At 40.0% G+C, this 23,969-nt stretch overlaps 4 protein-coding genes across 5 annotated transcripts in view; 3 read left to right on the top strand and 1 right to left on the bottom strand.

Moving 5' to 3' along the window:
• The window catches only part of LOC306872949 (uncharacterized protein), an 819,728-nt gene that overhangs the window by 297,090 nt on the left and 498,669 nt on the right, over positions 1-23,969 (top strand). The window lies entirely within an intron of this gene.
• Positions 2,689-8,720, top strand: LOC306872258 (uncharacterized protein; the record flags this gene model as incomplete). Its single annotated transcript, XM_079420755.1, has 15 exons — positions 2,689-2,814; positions 4,026-4,128; positions 4,325-4,462; positions 4,752-4,829; positions 4,918-4,992; positions 5,791-5,856; positions 5,996-6,049; positions 6,132-6,182; positions 6,277-6,325; positions 6,463-6,743; positions 6,915-6,956; positions 7,305-7,465; positions 7,585-7,649; positions 7,930-8,030; positions 8,254-8,720. 15 exons carry the CDS (start codon positions 2,689-2,691, stop codon positions 8,376-8,378), a joined length of 1,515 nt encoding a protein of 504 aa, XP_079276881.1. The 3' UTR covers positions 8,379-8,720.
• LOC306872908 (E3 ubiquitin-protein ligase TRIM35-like) lies at positions 9,680-15,090 on the bottom strand. Of its 2 annotated transcripts, XM_079421831.1 has the most exons (6): positions 14,599-15,090; positions 14,305-14,382; positions 12,144-12,353; positions 12,037-12,059; positions 11,848-11,963; positions 9,680-11,203 (listed from the first exon to the last, which is right to left on the bottom strand). In XM_079421831.1, the coding sequence occupies exons 1-6, from the start codon at positions 14,980-14,982 to the stop codon at positions 10,530-10,532; spliced, it is 1,485 nt and encodes a 494-aa protein (XP_079277957.1). In that variant the 5' UTR covers positions 14,983-15,090; the 3' UTR covers positions 9,680-10,529. The 2 variants fall into 2 exon arrangements, with proteins under 2 accessions (XP_079277957.1, XP_079277956.1); XM_079421830.1 differs by having other exon boundaries at positions 12,037-12,353.
• Positions 15,775-23,501, top strand: LOC306872906 (uncharacterized protein). Its single transcript, XM_079421828.1, has 4 exons — positions 15,775-16,018; positions 16,602-16,769; positions 20,472-20,877; positions 21,193-23,501. Exons 2-4 carry the CDS (start codon positions 16,602-16,604, stop codon positions 22,197-22,199), a joined length of 1,581 nt encoding a protein of 526 aa, XP_079277954.1. The 5' UTR covers positions 15,775-16,018; the 3' UTR covers positions 22,200-23,501.

Raw genomic sequence — 23,969 nt, 5'->3', positions numbered from 1 at the left:
ATTGCATCTCTCTGTGATTAACAACACGACTGTATTCCCTTCCAAGTCAAAGAACTAGCATTTCAAAACGAGTTATAACTTGTTTTAAAAATGACTGAATCTAATATTTGCCATATTCTGCAACTCCGTCTGTGTTTTCCTCATCAGGGAAACCATACACTGGTAAAACTGATGTTCGATTTACTTAAAATATATATGCACCATTTTTGCATCATACTTTTTAAGTAAACCCAACTTGTTTATTTTAAGTAAAATAACAAAGATAATTTTTGTTATATGAACTTAAATATTTGAGTTCACTCAACATTCTTTACTTAAAACATGCAATATGATATAATCTACGAAGTAATTTCAAGTTGTGTTAACTTAACATTTAAACTCATTTATATTAAAAATATAATTAATTGAGTTGAACCAAAATAAAATTGTAACTTCTTTTAGATCTTCTTACTGCACTGCTACATTTCACTCAGTCACTATTAAAATGACTTAATGTAGCATTGGATAATAACATGCTATTAAAACATGTGGTTCACTTGCTAACATGATCATAAGTAGACAGCTTGTAATCTTTTTTAAATATGTCCACTCAAAACAATTATTACCCAAAATAACACAGAGACCTCAATACTTGGTTCACCATGACCATACACAATGATGGTGACAATCAGTGGATAGTGTTTGAGTATGAATGGGTCATTTATGAATAGAGAATGAACTCCAGATGTCAGAAAACAGTAAGTTACTAAACTTAACAACAAAAGCAACCATAAAACAGTGAAAAGTTTTACCTTTTTAATTATTCATGCACCAGTGCATGATGGGGAAAATGGGACCATAACTTAAAGAATCCTTGTAAACATAACAAACAATTCTAAGTAAATTATACTTATAAGTTCAAACTTTAATTTCTACAAGCTTAAATTGAGTAATATTATAGAATTTAATATTTTTTATAATTATTGCCTGAACTAAATTATTTAATGTAGAAATTACATTTGTTTTTATGTAGTATTTACTTCACCACAAAATAATTTTTCTCCGTGTAGTTCTGTTTGTTAACAACAAGTGTTAATTCACCTCTTCTTTATCTCAATTAACTTGAACACTTCATAGTGTTACTTGTTTAACACTGATCTTCAGTGTATATATAATCCACACCATCTCAATACTATTGAGTATTGTAAAGCTTTAGTTTGGTGTTTCCTTTGTCTTTCTGTCAGGTGGCGTGCGGTGTCTCCTTCATTTTGGACGTGGAGTGAGGTGTTCTGCCCTTTAGGAGCACCTACGTTAAACCACCTAAACAAGGTGCTATGATTTCATCCTCCTTTTCTTTGCACTGGCCCCAGTCAAATAAACAGTACAAGTAAACTTAACTTGGGCTCACATCTGTGTTTACAGATGGCTAAAAGGATGAGAGAATGGCGAAAACGCCAAAGAGAACTCAATCAACTTCTATGTTATTCTGACAGCGATGATGAACATTGTGGCATTAAAAAAAAATGTGACCGTGCGCCTGGGACTCCAAATAGTGCTAGCAGTGACAATGTGCCTGGGACTTCACATAGTTTCATCAGTGACCCTGTTCCTGGGACATCAGATAGTTTTGACTTTGACACTGATGTGGACTATTGGTCTACTGACTCAGAAAAGGAACCAAATGATGAAGCTGAGATGACCAGCAGCTTTGAAGATGACCTAAGACAGTGGGCCTTGGAGCACAAATTGACACACAGATCGCTTAATGGATTATTGTCCATATTAAGAAAGCAAGGGCACCTATTGCCTGTGGATTGCCGGACATTCCTTGCTACACCAAAGTGTAACACAACAGAGCACAAGTGTGGTGGGCATTACAGATACTATGGCTTAGAAAAGGGGATCTGCTGTTATTTAAGTCAGATGGAGAGTAATGATGTGCACCTCAGTGTAAACATTGATGGCATCCCACTTTTTAGAAGTAGTGGTGTGCAATTCTGGCCAATACTGGTGAAGTGTGGCCAATTTGATCCATTTATTGTAGCTATGTTTAGTGGACAACATAAGCCAAGTCCACTTGGGGAGTATCTTAAAGACTTTGTGACCGAGTACAAACATCTCAAACAAAATGGTGTAGTTTATAAAGGCCAGACTTACACTGTCAATATTGCTGCTCTGATCTGTGATGCACCAGCAAGGGCATATCTAAAATGTATTAAGGGTCATACGTCCTACGAGAGTTGTGAAAGATGTTTAATCAGAGGTGCTCGTGTTGAGGGAAGAATAGTTTTCAGTGAACAGGAATGCACTTCTCGAACAGATGACAGTTTCTCCAGAGTAGAGTACAGGAACCACCAAACTGATGTCAGCCCCTTCATTGCGGTAGGAATTCCTTGTGTTAGCTCATTTGTGTTAGATTATATGCATATGGTCTGCTTGGGAGTAGTTAGACGCCTGTTAATTTACTTGACCCGTGGCCCAAAAATCTGTCGTTTATCTGTGAAGCAAAAGGATGCAATTTCTCAAAAACTAATTGCACTGAGAGGGAGGATGCCGAGTGAGTTTGCTAGGCAACCGCGGGGTTTACATGAAATAGACAGGTGGAAAGCCACTGAACTACGGCAGTTTTTGCTATACACCGGACCTGTTGCATTGAAAACTGTGTTGTCCCCTGAAAGATACAAACATTTCCTGTCCTTGACAGTAGCCATGTCGATTTTGCTGGAGTCGGATGACAGGATTCGAAATGCCTATCTCCAATATGCTCATGAACTAATGAAACACTTTGTCATGTCCTGTGCTGACCTGTATGGCAAGACCTTTCCTGTATACAACGTACATGGATTACTTCATCTCCATGAAGATGCCATCCACTTCAACTGTTCCTTAAATGACATTTCCTGTTTTCCATTTGAAAACTACCTGCAACAAATCAAGAAACACGTGAGGAGCGGGAGAAGTCCCCTGGAACAAGTTACCAGGCGTCTGTCAGAAATGGAACATTCAGAAGTGAACAAGAGCAAAATGCACTCTAAAGTGTTTTCTTCTGTTAAAGAAAGGGACAGTTGTTTTCTCTTGAGAGATGACAGATTTGCTTTTGTTCGACAGAAAAATGCTGACGGTACCTTTGCTTGTGAAATCCTGCACCAGCGTCACACTTCACCATTATTTCACCAACCATGTAGCTCTGGACTTCTGAATATAGTCTGCATAGCAAATGGTCAGGTCAGGATGAGAAATGGATTACTGCATGAAAGGGATCTGTTCCGCAAGGTGGCCTGCCTCCCACAAGAAACTGGTGGTTCTGTCCTCATACCCCTTCGCCATGGTCTGGAACACTAATATTAAAGGTTGAATTATTTTATTCTTTTAGCTATATCCCAGCAGGGGTTATCATAGCTGATCACCTGTTTCCATCTGTTTTTTTTCTGCATCAACCTCAGTGACTCCTGCCACCTGCCTGTCCTTACTCACGCATCCATAAACCTCTCCTTGCCTCCCTCTCTCCTCATGCCACAATATCCTACTCCCAATTTAACCCTCATCCCTCTTCCGCACGTCACAACCCTCTCAACCTCACCTTTCTTGCTTTATCCACTAACTTAACCTGGGCTGACCCTCTAATGTAGTCATTAGTGATCTTATCACTCCTAATGAGAATCGTCGCATATTCATTTCTGCCACCTCCAGCTCAGAGTTGTCTCTTCTAACATGACAATTGGGGATTTGTTGAATAGGGTTCAAGTCATTTTCTATGCCATTGCACCTGCAATTCGCTTTGTATAAGATTGTCTGCTACAGTGGTTCTCAAAGGGTTCTATGGACCCTCTGGATTCCTTAATTGGGTTCTAAGTTGGACTCTTATAGGTCTGCAAAGTTGAGAGTGAACAAATGGAACCTAATGGAACCGTAAGGGTCCATTTGGTTCCAGTTGTTTGTTCAAAGTTATGAGGGACTTTGAAATTAAAAAGTTGGCGAACCACTGGTCTACTCAATGCGTAATGACAATATTACTTCTATTAACATTCATATGCTGTCCTTTCCAGGTCATGTACGCGAGGGCTGTTTGGAAAGAGGGTGAACGAGAGGAGGAGGGTGTAGTTCCTGACAATTGGATCGACAGGAACAAGAGAACTGTTAGATGGCCACGTAATATGAGCAGCACAAAAACAGAAAGAGCTCTAAAGGACAGAATTAACCCCCAGGAAGACTGGATGGTTTTCCCTTTAATCAAAATAAAAATGACTTCAGGCAAGTTTTGCTTTGAAGAATCGAATATTTAATATTTATATCAAAGTCAAAATTGTTGAATTTTTTTTTTAAGGTTGAATTGTCTAACTTCTAGCTAAGCGTCGTGAATGTGACAACTACAACCTGACCAGTCAGGCAGAGGAGGAGGAGGAGGATGATGATGAGGAGGTGGCGATTAGATCAACGAGGAACCGCACTAAAAAAGGACTTCCAGAGGATTTTGTAAGAAATGGTATATTTGTCATTCTCAAGTAATTTATACTTTTTTTTTTTTTATTTTATTTTTTTTTTTATTATACACGTTGCCACAAATTGGGCCTCAAATTTTAGACATCAATGTTTATGAAGATTTTTTTGCAGAATTTACAGATTCAGATGAGGAGGAGAGCATCAGGGGTAATGATTTTCTATTATGAATTTATAATTTCAGTTTCAAAATGAATAAAATTCTTAAATAACTTTTTTATGGGGGGGAGGGGGGGTGCATATGCTTATTTTTACTTTATATTGCCTCTTTATAGGTGTCAAGCTACCCAATTACCCTACTGCACCAAAGAAGCTGCAGCCCATTCAGGACACCAACATGTTACACAATGCTTGTGAGTACTGATGGCAACTTATAAAGCATGTTAATGTGTTGTCGTGGAAACACAACATGATAGTTACAGGCTGATTCATGTGTTTCAGCCTCTGAAGATGAAGCCATGGCTGTCCAAGCGGAGTGTGCAGACAGATCTGGGGCCAGTGAAATGTCCACTCGTCGTGAGTATTTACTTTTCCCTTTGCACCAACCATCCCATTGCACAAAGTTAAAGTCCATTCAAGATGAGTAGTTTCTCACTGCTTGAGAATTAAGCATGGTAATGACTTAAGTATTCACAACATTGTAGTTACAGGCTGTTTCACGTGTGGTAGGCAAGCTGGAGAGGGGCGGGGATGACCGCTAGGAATCTCAGCAAATCATGTCATTCGGGACAAATGAAATGATTGGTCAGGCGTTTCTCTGAGCCATATGAGAATATAATATTGATGAGTTTCAAGACCTGGTGAATTTCTCTTAAATTTTTATGTGCTTTTAGCTTATTAAGAGCATTTTAAGTTAACAAAAGAAACGTCTAAAATTGCCAGAAATGTAAGTAGTGTTTTAAGTAAGGGGAAGTCGGGGCCTAATGGTTAGAGTCGGACTCGTAATCCAAAGGTTGTGGGTTCGAGTCTCGGGCCGGCAGGGATTGTAGGTGGGGGGAGTGAATGTCCAGCGCGCTCTCCACCCTCAATACCACGACTGAGGTGCCCTTGAGCAAGGCACCGAACCCCCAACTGCTCCCCGGGCGCCGCAGCATAAATGCTGCCCACTGCTCCGGGTGTGTGTTCACGGTGTGGGTGTGTTCACTGCTGTGTGTGTATGTTCACGGTGTGTGTGTGCACGTTGGATGGGTTAAATGCAAGCATGAATTTCGAGTATGGGTCACCATACTTGGCAGTATGTCACTTCACTTTCACTAAATATTAATTTGGTATATACTACATGAAAGTACTTATAGGCTGACTCATGTGTTTCAGACTCTGTAAATCAAACCTTGGATGGCCTTGTGGAAGCTGCAGGATCTCGGTGCAGGGAAATGTCCCGTGAGTATTCACTTTATCCATTGCAACAACAATTGCAAAAGTATTCAGGACAAAGTGTTACTCTCTGCTTGAGAATCAAGTATTGAATTGATTTCTTTACACACAAGACAGTAGTTACAGGCTCAATCACATGTTTCAGACTTGTCTGGCCTGATGGAGCGTGCCAATGCAGGAAGGGAAACGTCGACACCCAGTAAGTATCCATCACAACTAATGCTCACCTTTTTTGTTTCATTTCAATAATGCATCTTTGAATAATCTTTGTCTTTTTTCAGGCTCTCTAAATGCAAGCACAACCCCTCTGCGAAGAGAGCTTTCAAGACCCAGTGAGTATTCATCTCATCACACTTTAAACAGTCACTTTTTACATTTTTTTTTTCAGGCCTTGTGAAATTGAAGAACATTCTTTGTGTTTTTCAGGATCTGGACATGTAGCAAGAGGTTGGGACAGGGATGACTATCGCTCAAGGTAAAGAAACTGGATAAGGCACAGCGTCAGTAGCAACTGTCCTCTACTGGTCTCCAGCCCTTGTTGTTGGCCAACCAGTAGGGGTATGTCAGATAAAGAAATGTCCAAGTGATTAAAATAAATTTAAATGATACTAGGTCCAGCGGTGGATCCAGCATCAGGTCCAGACATAGTGATGTCTCCAGATACAGGTCCAGGTCCAAGTCCTGGCACAGTGATGGTTTGAGACATGCCGGCAAGTCCAGACATGATGTGTCACGACACAGGTCCAGACATGAACTATCACGCCATAGTGACACCTCCAGATCCAATGACAGACACCGTAGTGATGCCTCCAGGCCCCCCTCCAGGTCAAGTCATGATGAAAGATCACGGCACTGTGATCTCACCAGCCCCCCTTATGAAAGGCCAAGGCATGGTGAGTTGTGTAAGACCACAAATTTCATCTAAGCATTTTGCAATTCAGTGAGTAGTGTCGATGCACCCCTAATCATTACAATATTAAATTTAGTATTTTCTCTTCTAATGCGACCAAATCTATTGAAAGTTGTCATTTGGTAATTTCTAAAACGGACTTTCTGTGGTGCAGATGCCGAGAACGGAAGATGGACATTCCCATTGCCTTGGGATGGTAAGTATTGATCTATTGGCAGTGTGAGACGACAGGACACTGAGCAAGAGAGAGAGACTGAAACTTCTTATAGTACCACTCTCTCTTTCTCTACTATTCCCTCTGTCCTCACAAACTGCTTTTGAATTATAGCAGTGGCTTGGTTTTCTACCGTCAATTGTAGGGTGGTTTCTATCATGAGACATTTTGTCTGAGCCTTTTTTTTTTTTTTTTTTTTTTTTTAACTCCAACTCTACCTACTGTATTAATAACAAACACTGAAGCTGATTACAAAAACAATTGTGAACCAGCTAGCTAGCCTTGCTATTCTAATTGGAGACAACCATCGTAATCAAATGTTTATTTCAGTGTACCAGAAAAAGGTCTTAAACATGCTGGTTGACCTCCGCAACTGCTATAAACAAGCACAACCTGCCACTTCAGCCATGCACATTGAAAGGATGGAGACCTTAGAGGATTTTGAGAGAGAGGAGCAACGCCTCAGTGATGCACAAGCCTTTGATACCCTGGTAGGTTTTACAATTCTGGAAGTAATTGATAGCTTAGCATAACACAATACAGTGCACTCGTACACTGTTAGGTTCCTCTGGTGAGTACCAGTCAATTTTATCATAATTTATTCCAACAGGTGCTACAGATTTCAAGAATTGGAGGGAAGAACACCAAGGACTGTGTCCACAAAGTCCTGGACAGGCATGTTTCTACATACAGTATGAAGTGTGTGTGTGATAGGGTGGTGTTCAATGTTTTTTTGGGTGTGGACCAGACTGCAAGTGTTCATTTGCCTTTTCCTTGCTTAACCCTTGTGTACCTTCACAACACAATGCATCGTCAGCTTATAGACCAGCTGTTCTTGACAAGATTTGTTGTAGAGGGTTAAAAGGAGGGATGTAGTATAAAGGTTTTATGTGATGCGTAATGTTATTCATACGTATAATTTGTTGATTTATAAATGTAATTTATTTTTCTTTAGGCTCTTCACTAATGCCCTGATGGCGCAATTCAATATGAAGGGGAAGGGGAAAAAGGGAAAGAAATCTTTGGAGAAGTCACAGGTTTATAGAGCAATAAAAGGTAAGCCTGTGTTTCATGTTGACCAAGGAAATATAATTGGCTCCTGCCAGTCTGAATAATGACTTGATTGGACAAAACAGTTGATGATGTGGTTTTGTATTAATCCAGTATTTGTAATGGATGCATAGTAAACATGTTTTTGCTTACAAATATGGGGACTTGGTGTATGACTGCAGATTGCCTTTGCATACTTCTAATCATTTGTCTTTTTCTACTTGAGCAGATGCAGTCATGAAATTTGATGTCACCGCAACAGAGGACTTCATAAGGATAACCGCTTCAGAGCATCTGAAGCATGCACCGCAAAGAAGTGGAGGTGGAGGACACGCAGCAGTCACTCAGGACTGATTATCCATTGTGGAGAATCTTTTGTACATTGTCCTTTCCTGTTTTAATATAGTTGGTTATGGTTCAATTTTACCACACAACACATTTGGTTTAACACTTTATTTTTTATTATTGTACATTTGTTGTGGTACAGACCCACGCAAGGTGGGCTGTGAAACTTTTATTTTTTGTACCACCTGTTGATTTTACAAATTGTTTAGGTTACGATGCACAACATTGTATGCAAGCCATTCAATTATTTTCCTTGATTTTAATGGTAGTTGGCAGGAAATTTAACTAGTCAAAACATGTTAGTGACGTTTGTGCCAGTTAAAAACAATAAAGATGGAAATAAGTGAGTGGTAATTGAGTTGTGATTTATTTGTAAACCTGTTTATAACTGTAGTCCCATGTTTCCAGAAGGTGAAGGACCTTTTTCCTGTAGCTTTGTTTGGCTCAGCTGCAGGATTGAATTGGAAGTGCACTACACCTTTGTATGCTTTTCCATTTATCATGTGCTGCTGAGACCATCAAATGAAGCTATAGGAAAATGAACTTGAACAGTATGCCACCTTCTGAAATGGGACTACAGTTATGTACAGAGCATATAAGCAATATAAATTGATGTCTAAAATGAGTTGTAGTATTATGTAGAAAAGACGTCCACAACGACCACATTTGGCCTACATTTAGCCCTTATACGGAGGTCCTGTGGACGTCAATATTGGACGTTCGGTAGACGTTGGAAAAAAGACGTCATCTGGCGTCACAGTCTGCACCTTCAGGGGACCAAAATTGGACGTTCAAAAATGACGTACAAAAGACGTCGTTTGGACGTGTCTTTGCGCAGTGGGTACGGTTTAATTAATATGATATGTGTATTGGTTTGGGGACTGGACTCACCTGGTTGTGTTTAATAGCAGTTTCACAGGTTTGTTTGATGAGGCCGTTCCCTGTTCAGCACATTGACTGAATCCTCAAGCTTTAATAACTCACTGGACATATGAATGTTTGGTCAACCAAGACCTTAATCTGGATCTATCAGCCCTGAGTCAGCAAATTAAGAACATAAAGTGGCAAACGAATATGCTTCACCCATATGTATAAGTCATCAAAAAGACACAACAACTAAACAAACAGGATATTTACAGACATTAATGAGGATACTGACCTAGAGGCAGCAGTGAGTCACAAACTAAATCCAGTCAAAATGATACGCAACAACAGCTTTCAACTTTAAGACTTAAATCTTCTGTGCTGTGTGATAATGTGATGCAATGATCAACTGCTGTCTTTCAAATGAGAAGAGAGTAGTGGAAGATGCTTTGAAATCTATATTTATTTGACAAAATATTTACTAAATTACAAATAATGTGAAAATATACATATTGTCAAAACTTGATAATAAATCTGAATAGATGCAACTTTGTAGATTTGGGGAAAGAAACACTATAGAATCAATCAATCGACAAATGAACTGTTCAGAAGAATTAGTGGAATTTAATATGCATTAGATCAGTGATTTTCAATCCTGTTCCTCGGACATATTATCTGACACTCGGACATATGAATGCAAATACAGTTAATCAGAACGGACTTGTAATGTTGGCCATCAGTATATATATATATATATATATATGTGTGTATGTTTGTTTGTCCAAGTGTTTCCACATTTTGGCACGTGTAAATATTGTCACCTTCTAAACTTAGTTTTTTTGGGGGTTTTTTCTCTTATATGTTTGGTCCATGGGGTTATGTATTTGGTACATGTAAACATTGTCACATTCTTTACTTGCATATTAAAAAAAATAAAAATACTAATTAAAATATAAAAAATTAGAGCTGGGCACTTTTTCTAATTTTATTGATTAATTCTAATTTTGCCACAAAGTTTTTTTTATAAATCAAGGAATTGCAATTTTGAATAGAAATTACTATGTGTACAAATATGCTAATGACAACAGTTACGAGGAAAATGATGGCTTGACTACATGAAGCTGCACATGTGATGTAGAAACTGTGCCATGCAACACTCACTTTAAGCATGAGCTCCATTATATTCACATATAAATAGGGCAGGAACCCTTTGGTTTTGCTGGTGTGATTCTCAGAAGTCTGTTTCAGTGAAACATTATAACAGACCATTAAAGTATATGATCAGCCATTTCCTTTTCAATTGTGTTTTTGGTCAGTCTTCCATGACAGAATCAAAAATATAACCATGATAAAACCCAAACAGACTTTGATTAAGACATCGTGTCTCTCCCTGAATGATAGCTTCTGTTCAACTGTCAGAATAATGTTTGCTGGAACGACACGCAGTGGTGCAGTCTGATCTTCTGAGATCACAAAGGGAAAGAGTTTCTTCTCCAAAGGCACTTCACTAAATCTTCCAATGAGAGAATCACTCCTGGCATCAAAAAAGCTCACCTTCCTCCAGCGTTTCTTCTCAAATGTGTCATCAACATAATCCTCAAGCTTCACTGTCACTACCTCTGGATTTACACTCATATTTAATCTTGACATCCCAGTGGTCATCCATTTGTACGAGTCTCCATCGCGTCTGAGACCCCAGAAGCCATTTGCAGAGGTCAAAGGTTGTGTAGTAGGTTTTCCCTCCAATCCAAAGCACACCCCAAGACTCCAGTGGCGACTGTTTCCCACCTCAATTTCCCATGTGTGATTGCCAATGCCGTATCCCACGCTCCCCAACACCACACGGTTGCTGTGCAGAGGAACAGAGTTGGGCTCGTCGTCCTGCCAATGGAGACATGAGGTCACAGAGGTCAGATCATTTGACACCGAGACGTCTGTTGAAGCTGTGTTTGGGTTCAGGATCACAGGGTCTGTGGAGAGCAGAAGAAAAAAAAGTCACTTTTTCACACACGCTTTCACACAGACCCTTCTAGCTAGAGACTTGTGCGTGCAGGATGCGGGAGAATAAGGGATGTATCACACTGGGCAATCAAGCGCTTTTGACCCCCAAAGCCCAGTTTGTTTGACTTTTGATCGCTCCGTGCCACACTTGGGCGCGGTTTGTTTAGCTGTCCCTGCCTCGGATGGAAGAGGTGGACCAGAGAACCGGTTCAGTTGTGAGGCTGAACTTCTGATACGTGCAGCAGGATTTCGTTAACATTTCTGAGCGGCAAAAGTGATAGATCTGTGCTGAGCGAGAACGCTCCTCTGCTGTCTTCACGTGCTATCAGAAACTGTTTCCCACTTATGAAGTCATGAGTGCTTCGTGTGAGCGCTGCTGCAGTCTTAAACCCACCCAAAATGCTCTCATTGGTTGAGACGCGTGATGACACCCATCCCAAGCCAGTACTAATCAACATCCCACCCCTCCTGTGACCCATGGTTTCTATTACCATTCTTAATCTGATTAGGTTTCTAAAACACCAGTGTGTGTATATAATATAGATTAAGGCACTATCCCAACAACAACAAAAAAAAGTCCAGTTTCAAATGTAATGCGGCATCTAGCACTCACAGTAAGGGCAGATGTCCTTCATCTTCTCCCACACTTGGTACTTCAAGTTGCCCAGATGTTTGGGAACATCAAGTGCTTCTGAACTCAGTTCTGGATCTGAAAGCGTGCATTTTGCACTGAGCACACACACACACCTCAGAATACCAAATTCAAACCAATAAACTCATTAATATTTTATACTAGAAATACCTGTTCATAATGCTGCTATAATTCTGTGGGAATGCACATTGAGAGAGATTAGTGACTGTCTTAAAATAACGAAACGTGTGAGTATGTGAAGTTGCTGTCATCCCAACCTGAAGGAAGGTGACGTCATCGTCCTTCATTCTCTCCTCCACCTCCCGCAGTCGGTCTGAGAGCAAGCGCATTTTCCTCTTCATCGTCCCTCTCTTTTCTTTCTCTTCTTCATTAAGAGCTGCTATCCTGCTCTTCTCCTCCTTTCTGAGGAACTGATGGAGTTTCTCAAACTCCTCTTGGATACTTCTCTCTGTCTGCTGAGCTTGAGACTGTGAGGATGGAGGCTGTGTTATATTTCAAATGTGATGTCATGAACTATTATCATTTTGAAATTTTCCATGGACTCTTAGTTTGTTTTAACATTCAATTTGTTCCTGTATGTCCTGTTTCTTATCAGTTCATTGTGTGTGTGTGTGTGTGTGTGTGTGTGTGTGTGTGTGTGTGTGTACTTGCTTATGCTACATTGAGGGGACCAAATATTCCCAGAAGGACAGTAAAACCTGAACTTTTTGACATTGTGGGGACCAGCCTGTGGTCCACACGAGGGAAAAATAAAAAATAGTAAATGATGTTTATCTGAAAGTGTAACAGTGCAAACAGGTTTTCTGTAAGGAGTAGGTTTAGGGTTAGGGGATAAAAATATAGTTTAGTCAGCATAAACGTAATAGAAGTCTATGGAAAGTCCCCACAATTCACAGAAACAAGCGTGTGTGTGTGTCCTGATAATTGTGGCTTCAGCCTTCCTGCTATTTTCTATCGACTTGAAATATGTAATGACAGGGGCGTAGATTACACGCCCACTTTTTTATAAAAAATTCGTCCCCCGCACTTTTTCATTGGACAGTTGTGTTCTCGACATGTTGAGGTTTTAATGGAGCAATGTATATAAATGCAGAATGATTTAAAATTAAAAGAGACAAGATATACATGACGTTTACGTTTCCATGACAATCAGTCATTCAGTTTGTCACGACATGCCCTCGCGCCCGCGGCCCATCATTCATTTGAGGTCATAGAGGTCGAGATGAGTCTCTTCAATCCTTTTTTACGAACAAGTCAAGCAGCGTAAGTTGGCATGTGGTATCCGAATAGTGCTGCACAGTGTTGAGTGACCTATTGCTCTTGCTGAATAATTAGCCAGTTTTGATGTTCATTATATGGAGAAATAAAAAGCTGCCTGTATTTTTCCGTAACTCTTTTGTAAGGTCTTTTATTTTAACACGTATGTATGTTATCAGAACCCTTCAAATAAGAATAAAGATAATGTTGAACTGAGATTTTACAGCGTTTGCATCATTGTGACATGTTTAACTGCCAATTCTACATGATGTATTTCAATCAAGTATGCAAGCACTGATCTGATATAGGACCGATCTTCATTTAGGGCTGCTCTGTCATTATTGCACTAATTTGACGTTTTTATGTGTTGTCAAGAATGACCAAGGAACAGTCAGCCTAGAAGTTCACCAGAAGTGAATTCAGAGCTGAGAGTGAATGAGGCAGAAGGTTTCAGTGAGGCTTCAGAGGTAAAGATTATTCACAGCATTGTCTATGATAAGATATACCTTTTAACATTGACTAATCAGACTAATGTATAATAGAACAGAGCAGAATAAAGACGTATGTGAATGTGCAAGTATCCATTACTGTGTGCCATGTACTCTACATATAACACACACAAAATACAATCTGAAATATGTAAACAATAGCACCCTTATAAGGACATCTTTGTAACTTCTACTCAAAAAGGTGCACATTAGTACCTTAGAGTACCAATATGTACCATAATGTACAACTATGACACTTTTTGGGCTAAATCAGGTACAAAGATGTCCTTTTAAGGGTACTGCCCCAGTGACAAGCTGTTCTCTTTCTTTCTTTCTTTCTTTTTTCTCTCTTTCTTTCCTTCTGTTTTATAATCATATATAATAATATAATAATAAAGCATATTAAGCAAAAAGGTATGATTAAAAATAAAACCTGTCAATTAGAGTTAACTGAAAGAACAACAACAACAAAAAAAACAGGTATAACACTAGACGCCCCCCCCCCCCCACACACACACACACACACACTCTTTTGAAATGATGGCTACGCCCCCTGTGTAATGATGTCACAAATGTAACAGTCCCAGTCTTCCTGCCTGTTGTAACTGATTTAGTCCTGTATTGGTCCTGTTTTATCTAAATAAAATATAGATGGGATGTATAAAGCGGTCACCTGATTGTAGTTACAGATCTTGGCATCTTGTGACAACAAGATCTTCTCAGCAGGACGAACAGCTGCTTTCAGCTTCCCCTTTAGAGATAACCATACAAATAATTTACATATAAACTTATTTCATTTTAAATATGTAGATTTAACATCTGTTTGAAAAGAAGCGTTTAAATCATTCAACTGTGTTTTATTGTTCTGTTGGCTGAATTTAGAGAGATGTGGCCCAAGTTGTTTAAAATATTCTAAATATATATAACCAAAATATTATGATAAATAATGAATAATTTAAATTCTAACCTTGCGCTGTCGCACAGCCTGTTGTAGCAGTTGTGTTTTGTGCCATCTGTGCTCTTGCTTCTTACACTTTGCACATAAAGCCTCTTCATCTGTTTGACAGAACAGCTCAATCAGCTCTCCGTGGATCTGACAAACATGTTCTCCATTCTTCTCCTTCCTCGTGCTTTGCTCTCTCAGGTAAGACTCACAGGTGTTTCTCAGGCTCAGGTTGGACAGCGGTTCCTGCGGTGACACCTGTCGACAGACGGGACAGTTTCTGGATTTGCTGGAGGTCCAGTGTTCATTAATGCACTGACGGCAGAAACTGTGTCCACAGCTCAATAACACAGGATCACTGAAGAGATCAGTACACACAGGACAAGACAGGTCAGCCTCAAGAGCCATTTAGAGAGAGAAACGAAAACAAACAGAGAAAACAATTGATTCTGTGTTGGAATGAAAATGGACGGAGCAAACAAAACACTTCCTGATTGTAATACAGCTCCTCTGTATGAGGAAATTACACATGTCGAATTTCTATTGGAAGAAAGCGAAGATTGGAAAGAATCACTAAAACGTTAAAATACATGAACACTAGGGGGCGCTGATGATCCTCAAGCTGTGTTTGAAATGGCATACTTGTAATAAATCCTGCATGTATAGATAAGTATACAGTTATGGCCAAAAATATCGGCACCCTTGGTAAATATGATAAAAGGCTGTGAAAATTTATCTGCATTGTTAATCCTTTTGATCTTTTATTAAACAAATTCACAAAAATCTAACCTTTCATTGCATAATAAGAATTTAAAATGGGAGGAAATAAAATTATGAAATAAATGTTTTTCTCTAATGCACATTGGCCACAATTAACGGCACCCTTTTATTCAATCCTTTTTGAAACCTCCATTTGCCCGTTTAACAGCTCTAAATGTTCTCCTATAATGCCTGATGAGGTTAGAGAACTCCTGACAAGAGATCAGAGACCAATCCTTCATCCAGAATCACTCCAGATCCTTCAGATTCACAGCTTCTTCTCTTCAGTTCACCTCACTCATTTTCTACAGGGTTCAGGTCAGAGGACTGGAATGGCCAGCAGAAGCTAGGTTTTGTGCTCGGTGAAAATAAAAAATGTAAGTTTACAGTGTTATTCTCTGATTCTGCGCGCGGTTCTTTGTCTCGCTCTCCAGAAAAAGCCGCGAACTCGCGTAATTCAAAAAATAACGGTCATTTTGATTGACCGGCCGACTAACATGATCGATGACTTTAATAATATGATATGAATATATCAATCTCTTAGAAACACCTCGTAATACAGTGTTTTTGAGAGAAATTAAATGAGGTTTGGTTGATCTCCATCGCTCGTGCTGTAGGAGGCGCTGTGAGGATCTTTCACCCGTAAAACCACTGAAGAAAGAGAAGATACTGCAGCACACAGACGGTAATGTTTAGTTATTACAATATTCATGTGTTTTAGCTGTTTATGTGCATGTGCTTATTTTTCTATCGCTACTGTTTTTATGAATGAATCGCCCGCTCGCTTTATGAAAAATAACGACGGTTTACTACAGAAACCATAATAAATGCCCTATTGTTTTACCACAGTACGATTTTAACCATGATATTTGTTTTTACTTAAACACAACTGTCAATGCTAGACGCTTAAAGTTTTCACAGTTTAGGGAGAAATGCGTATAAATCCGACAGTATAATGTATAGCTCATATTATAATATTTGATAATATTCCTTCTCTGTGCTGGTTCAACGAAACAGTTTCTGTATTAATACAATGGTTTTCAATACTAGACGGTTTTAACATTTTCATAATGATATTTATATCCAGCTTTGTACTTGCTCAATATTGAAACTAAACAAACACTCTTACATCTGAAATAAACATTTGTGAATATTCTCCATGTTATTCTTTAATAAGTCAGTTCTATGTAGTTCTAGTTCAGTCGTTTCGAGGTTAAATCAGTGTCAGTTCATTATAAATGTTGTAATAATGATGTGTTTGTGTTCAGATGTTGATGATGAAAGCGCAGGTGGATGTGGTCTGCTGTAAATCAGTAGGAACTGATCTGTCCATGCTGGATATTGAGGATTTCATCACAGAAATCTGTCGGCTGAAGAAAGAGGTGGCTTCACTGGAGACAAAGCTGAGAGAAAGAGGAGACAAACTGAACAGAGAGGTCTGAACAGCTCTTCATTTCATCCTTCATCCTGCTCAAACACTCAATGACACTTCTTTCACAAACTCAGTTCTTATCAGCGTCTCAGATTAACACCAAAATATGATAATAGATAGGGCTGGGTATCGTTCAAAGATCTAAGATCGATACCGATACCTTGACTTTGATACCGGTTCATGAATGATACTTTTTGTGTTCCAATTTTATCAAATCTGTTTGAACAACATTACATTATACATTACCTCATAAAACTATTATTATTATTTATTTTTATTTTTTTTCAGTTTGTTGAGATGTTTTACAGACTTAGACTCATCTCCTGAGTCATTGCACAAAGGAACAAAATGTAACCAACACAATAAATCAGTGCAAATAGTTTTAATAAAGTTCAAATAGTTTTCAGTACGACATGAACCGTTTTAAGTCAGTATGTGATGCTAAAGCCATTATAAAGCTTGGAATATAACTTGTTTTTTATTCGTCTGAAAGAAGAAAGTCATATTCACCTAGGATAGCTTGTGCTTGTTAGGGTGAGTAAATCATGGGATAAATTTCATTTTTGGATTAATTATCACTTAAATGTCAAACTGAACATCAATCAATCAATCAAGCAGTCAAGAGTTTATTGTCATATGTACAGGAAACAGTTACACTCTACAGTGAAATTCTTACTCTGTGAATCCTCTAGCAGCCAGAGACATAGGACTAAGTACAAAAACCACAAATACATTATAAAGTTACAAGTGCATAAATAAGTGTGAGTGTAATAAATCCTGCATGTATAGATAAGTACATTTTAAGGTATATGTGATATAAATAACCAAGTATATAAATTGCATGTAAAGTGTTATATTAGTGTATAAAGTGACCAGTGCTATGTAAACAGACAAATATTCATGTAGAAAGTCCAAATGAGGTAGGTTGTGGACAGACTAGATCTAGATCCAACCACACCCCCTGGATCTTGTGTTCTGCAGTGAGGACCATCTCAGCCTGATGGCCTGAGGGAAAAAGCTGCAAATTTGATTATACTGGTGTTATTCCGGGAGGCTACACAGTCTTGGGTGAAGAGTGTGTAGAGCATGGGCTCAGTATGCAGCCCTGTGGAGTTCCCTTGTTTGTGATGATGGTTTTGGATGATTCCTATTTCTGACAGTCTGTGGTCTTCCAGTTAGAAATTCCTGAACCCAGCTACAGAGGGTGGGTGGCATACCAAAGGTGTGAAGCTAATGGGTGAGCTTTGATGGAATCACTGTGTTAAATGCTGAACTATTATCTATAAACAGTAGGGCTGTACAATTAATCGAATGTGATAGTCATGTGCATCTCGCCAATAAAGCCGGTTCTGTGATTAGTAGTACAATGTACAGAGCCATATTTCACTGACATGCTATGCCTGCGATAATGAACATGATATTGCGTAGCCTATCAGTGAATTACTGCTCTGTGTAGTAAATGTTGCTCCATCTGAAAACAGGTGATGGAGATTTACTATTAATCACAGAACCGGCTTTACTGGTGAGATGCGCATGACTAACGCATTCGATTAATTTTATAGCCCTAATAAACGGCATTCGAACATAGCTGTTTGTGTTCTCCAAGTGCGTGAATTGTTGCGTTAACGGCATCCTCTGTAGATCTATTTGGTTTGTATGCGAACTGCAGTGGATTCAAGGAATCTAGAATAAAGTTCTTGATATATCTCATGATGATTCTCTCGAAGCACTTTATCACTATTGGTCTTGTGTAACAGACAGGATGAATATATCCACAAAGATATCAGCTAGTGCAGCTGAGCAGGTTTTGAGGACCCGACCGGGGATGTTGTCTGGGCAGGCTGATTTCCGTGTCTTCATTTTTCTTTGTTGATCTGAGTTGACCTCTGCATTATGAAGTACCACAGAATTACAATAAAGGTAATGGTGGCAGGGCTCTAGACTGTGACCAAAATGGTCACATTTGCAAACATTCATCAAATCAAATCACTTTTATTGTCACATCACCACAGCACATGTGCCTTCGTGAGTGAAATTCTTGAGAGCGTGCTCCAGACAGTGCAGAAACAATTTACATATAGACATTACCATACATACGTACAGACTTATACAGATGACAATGTGTAATATACACATACATATACTCAGTACACACAGTGTACTGTTAGACAGACATACAGTTACCGATACACATTATACACAGTATGTAGTACACATTCTACGTTATATACACACAGTAATATGCGAAGATGCAGCAGATTATATATAAACTGGATGTGCAAATGTCATGGATGTGCATTGGATGGTATCCAGTGCTGGCAAAAAGATTGTTGTATTTGTGCAGTAGTGTACTGGTAGTCCAGTTTGAACTGTATGGAATTAAAGTGCAGTGCGTGGTATATTGTAAAGTGGGAGTATGCTGTAGGGTGTATTAGTTTTGACTGTTCATTAGCCTGATAGCCTGAGGAAAAAAGCTATCCCTCAGTTGGCTAGTGCGGGATCGGATGCTGCGGAGACGTCTTCCTGAGGGCAGCAGAGAGAGCAGTCTGTGGGACGGGTGGCTGGAGTCACTGATGATCCTCCGGGCTTTCCTTATACACCGCCTGGTGTAGATGTCCTGGAGGGAGGGAAGCTCACCTCCAACAATGTGACGGGCAGTTCGCACGACCCTTTGCGGAGCTTTGCGGTTGCCAGCAATGCTGTTTCCAAACCAGGCGGTGATGCAGCCTGTCAGGATGCTCTCCACAGTGCAGGTGTAGAATGATCTGAGGATGCTGGGGCTCATTCCAAACTTCCTCAGCCGTCTCAGGAAGAAGAGGCGTTGGTGTGTCTTCTTCAGCACTGCATCTGTGTGAGCGGACCATGTGAGATCCTCAGTGATGTGAACACCGAGGAATTTGAAGCTGTTTACTCGCTCCACAGGTGTCATGTCGATGGTGATGGGTGTGTGTTCTCTGCTCTGTCTCCTGAAATCCACCACCAGCTCCTTGGTCTTGTCGATGTTGAGTGAGAGGTGGTTCTCTTGACACCATTTAGTCAGGGTTCTCACCTCCTCTCTGTAGGCCGTCTCATCGTTGTCAGTGATCAGGCCTATCACCGTTGTGTCGTCAGCAAATTTGACGATGACGTTGGAGCTGTGTGTTGCTGTACAGTCGTGTGTGTACAGGGAGTACAGGAGTGGGCTGAGGACGCAGCCCTGAGGAGCACCAGTGTTGAGGGTCAGCGGGGATGAAGTGTTGTTGCCCATTCTGACCACCTGACATCTGCCTGTCAGGAAGTCCAGGAAGTCGCACTCAAAGAACTCAAGTTCTTTGAGTGCGAGTTAAAATTTGACGTGGTCGCACTTGTGCGAGTGCATGGTCTGCGCTGCTCCAAAGTGTCTGCTTCATACAGCGTGCACTGCAGAGGCTCGGCACATTGTAGCAGGAGTCAGATTTCACTGATCACGTGAAGAGAGGTGCTCTTAGCGCGAGCGATTCGTGGGAAGAGCCTGGTTTATACTCGCTGCGTCAAACAAAGCCCTAGTGATGACATGATTGTGGCGTTAAAGTTTGATGCCATCACATTGTGATCGGTTTGAGAGATCGGCCAAATTTAATGACCAGCCGTGGAGTAATACCATGTGATCACTGACTGATATTGAACTGGTCTATCAATCGGTGCATACCTAAGCTTGTTCTTTGTGTTTATCTGTGATGTTTGTCAGGATGTGGAGAAGGTTTCAGTGCGTGTGACTGATGGGACAGAAGCTCAGGATTCAGTCTGGAGCGTCAGAGATCAGAGATCCAGAGACACACAGGACTCAGAGCTCAGCCTCACTTTACTCTGTTATACTGACGCTCAGGATCATGAATCCACTGATCAAACCTCTGACTGTAACGCTGGAGAACAGCAGATGCTGCAGACGCCGCTGAAGATGTGCTCCGTCAAACTGGTGGACTGCAGGAACCTGATAGAGAGCAGAGCAGAAGAAACCACCGCAGAGCAACAACAACAGAGTCATGAGGAAGAGCAGGAGGATGATGATGATGATGGGAATAATGGGAATGATGATGATGATGATGATGAAGATCAGAATGATGATGCTGACGATGGTGACTTTGTTCCTTCAGGTATGTTTCTTCCTTTTATGATCAGAAATGCTGTTCATTTGTTAAAAGTATTATGCATGTACAGTCCTAAATTCATGTGGAGCAGTATTTGTTGTGAATTCTGCCAATTTGAGACATTGAGAACGACATATTGTTAGCTGCCTTGTATAAAATGTCACAGCGCCACACATCAGATTGTGCATTTATTTAAATCCCAGCCTTTGCAGTTTAATGACAGTAATAAGACAATTTCAACTATTTCAATTTTATTTTGGCTGATTGTTCCACTTGAAGTTATAGAAAATTTATATGTTATGCCAATTTTGTTTCTTTCAGATGACAAAGCTGGTTTATCTTCTGATGGAGAAACTGCCTCTACATCCAAAGAGCAAAGAACAAAGAAGAGTTTCTCCTGTGCCACCTGTGGAAAAACGTTCAGCAAACGGTGGAATTTAACAAAACATGCCAGAAAGAAAAAACACACAGAAGAGAAAGACTTCAGCTGCAAGATATGCAACATCAGTTTTTTTACCTTCAAAGAGAGAACACTTCATTCAAAAGAGCACAGCGTGAAGAAGGAGTTTCGCTGCGAACAGTGCGGGAAGGATTTCTTCACCACTCTTTATAGTATGAGAGCACATATAAACACACACAAAGAAAAGTCTCTCCAGTGTAATGAATGTAACAAGTTTTTCCGCAACAAACGAGATCTTTCTGTTCATATGAGAATTCACACGGGTGAAAAGCCGTACAAGTGTCCTCACTGTGAGAAGAGCTTCAGACAGGGATCTAATCTGAAGACACATCTATTCAAGCACAGCAATGAGAAACCGTATCAGTGCAGTGAATGTGGAAAAGCTTTTAAAAGCTCAGCTTCTCTAAAGTTACACCAAAAAATGCACTCTGATGACAAACCGTTTCAGTGTTCACATTGTGAGAAACGTTTCCATCATTCGAATCACCGGAAAACCCATGAGAGGATTCACACCGGAGAGAAACCGTACCTGTGCTCCGACTGCGGGAAGAGCTTTGCTAGTTCATTTGCTTTCAAAGTTCATCAGAGAATTCACACCGGAGAAAGACCGTATCCCTGTAGTGATTGTAGGAAGAGTTTCTATAAGCTAAGTGACTTAAAAAAACACCAGAGAACTCATACAAGAGTAAAACCTTATAAATGCGCACATTGTGACAAGACATTCGTTCTATCATCATCCCTGAAGATCCATGAACGAATGCATACAGGAGAGAAACCTTTCTGCTGCACCATCTGCGGTGAGAGATTCGCTTTTAAATGGGGTTTTAAGACACACCAGAAGAAACACGCTGCTCCAGGATCATCATAGCTTATGTAATTATTTTTAGGTTGTCTAAAACATAGTGTTACAGAAATGTTATTTTATAGTTGTAAAAAGTAAAACCTATAATAAGAATGTCTGTAGGACAGGGGTGCTCAAACCTGCTCCTGGAGGGCTGCTGTCCTGCAGAGTTTAGCTCCAACCATAATTAAACACAACTGAAGCAGCTATTCAAGAGCTGTGTCCGGAATCACCCACTATACCTTTGAATAGGGCACTATTTGAGAAGACAACCATTTATCATGGCGTCCAAAACCACAGTGGATTCTGAGGGTGCTCCTCAAACGGGCGGCTGCATCTTTCCTAGTTCAGTGCTTCAGAGTCTTGTAGGCTAGAGTCCTCCTCAGCATATAATATATAAAGTTATGAAACTTTGTGCTCAGTCAAAATGATATGACCTGGAACAAATAATAGATTAATGAGACCAAAGACTGCCCATTAGTTTTACCCAAAATAAATTATATCTCATCTTTAACCACTTATTAGACATCAGAGCCAGCGGCAAATGTCAGAAGGACTAGCCAAGTTGAGGCTGCTCTCAGCGGGATGCATGAGCAGCAGTGAGCGCCTGGAGCTCACATCTCCAAAATCGGTGAAGCACATTTTCAAATAGGCGCTGTCTTTATAAATAAACTGCAAAATCTGAGTTTAAAACAACTACAAACTTGCATAAAATAAAGTTAACACTACTTTTCATGACACAATAACAGTAATATTTTGAAAATTATGTGAATAAATGGTGGTTGAAATACATCGTGTATACTCAACCAATCAGCATGTTCAGCGCCCAAGTCCCACCCCTGAACGTTCCTGGCCTTTAAAATAAGTACTACCTCGCGAGCAGGGACTTTCTGAGGGGCAAATTTTTACCCAGAACTTTATTTAGATACTGGTTTCCATGGTCGAAACACACCCAAGTACTGGCCCAAAGTCCCTAGTTCCTGGGGAAAGTTCTTGCGGTGAAAATGCGCTTATAATTATTGAGGGAATAGGCGGAGATTTCAAACAAAGCAAAGGTCTTCAGACTCACTAGAAACTTCCGGTAAGTGTGTTGGCACTAAACTCTGCAGGATGTTGGACCCCCAGGAGCAGGATTGGACACCCTTGCTCTAGTACATTGAAATTAATCTTCTAGACAAAAAAAAGAAAAACTTTTTGTGACAACTTTAAATTCACTGTAATGTCCAGAGTAGTGTCTGATATTGGATTAGAGTGTGTGTTTATGGGTTTTTAATCACAGCAACAGAATGATGAGGTCTAATTCTTGTAGCAGTTATTAAATACTTCCTGAAAAACATGATGGCATGAAATGACCCTTATTTGCCTCAGTCACTTTGTTACACAAACTGAAATGATCTAGACATGAATATGCAATAATATGTCATATTATCAGTTTTTGAGAGTGACAACGGCATTTACTTACAGGTGTGAATCTTGGAGTGTCGAGTTAAAGGTCCTCTGAAGTGCTTCTGTGGTGACGTAATTTCAACTAAAACAAGAAGACAGGGGGCGGGACATATCGGCGAGCTCCAGCCCTTTGTTAAATAGCCAATAGCATTTCATTTATCGGAGTGTCTATTTACACTAAGTGCAAATAGCCCGCCTTGTTGGCAAAAGCTATTTACACTAACTCCACCCACTAACGTGTCATTAGGTTAGTCAATGCTAACAAAAGACACTATTCTAGCATCAGTTTCAGTGGCATAGATGGTGATGCGATCGACCCGAGTTCGAGCCTGCCTTTGCCAAACTTTTTCT

Source organism: Barbus barbus (genome assembly GCF_936440315.1).
Source record: "Barbus barbus genome assembly, chromosome: 7".
In the NCBI taxonomy this organism is placed as follows: domain Eukaryota; kingdom Metazoa; phylum Chordata; class Actinopteri; order Cypriniformes; family Cyprinidae; genus Barbus; species Barbus barbus.
This window is presented reverse-complemented; position numbering and strand designations above follow the sequence as displayed.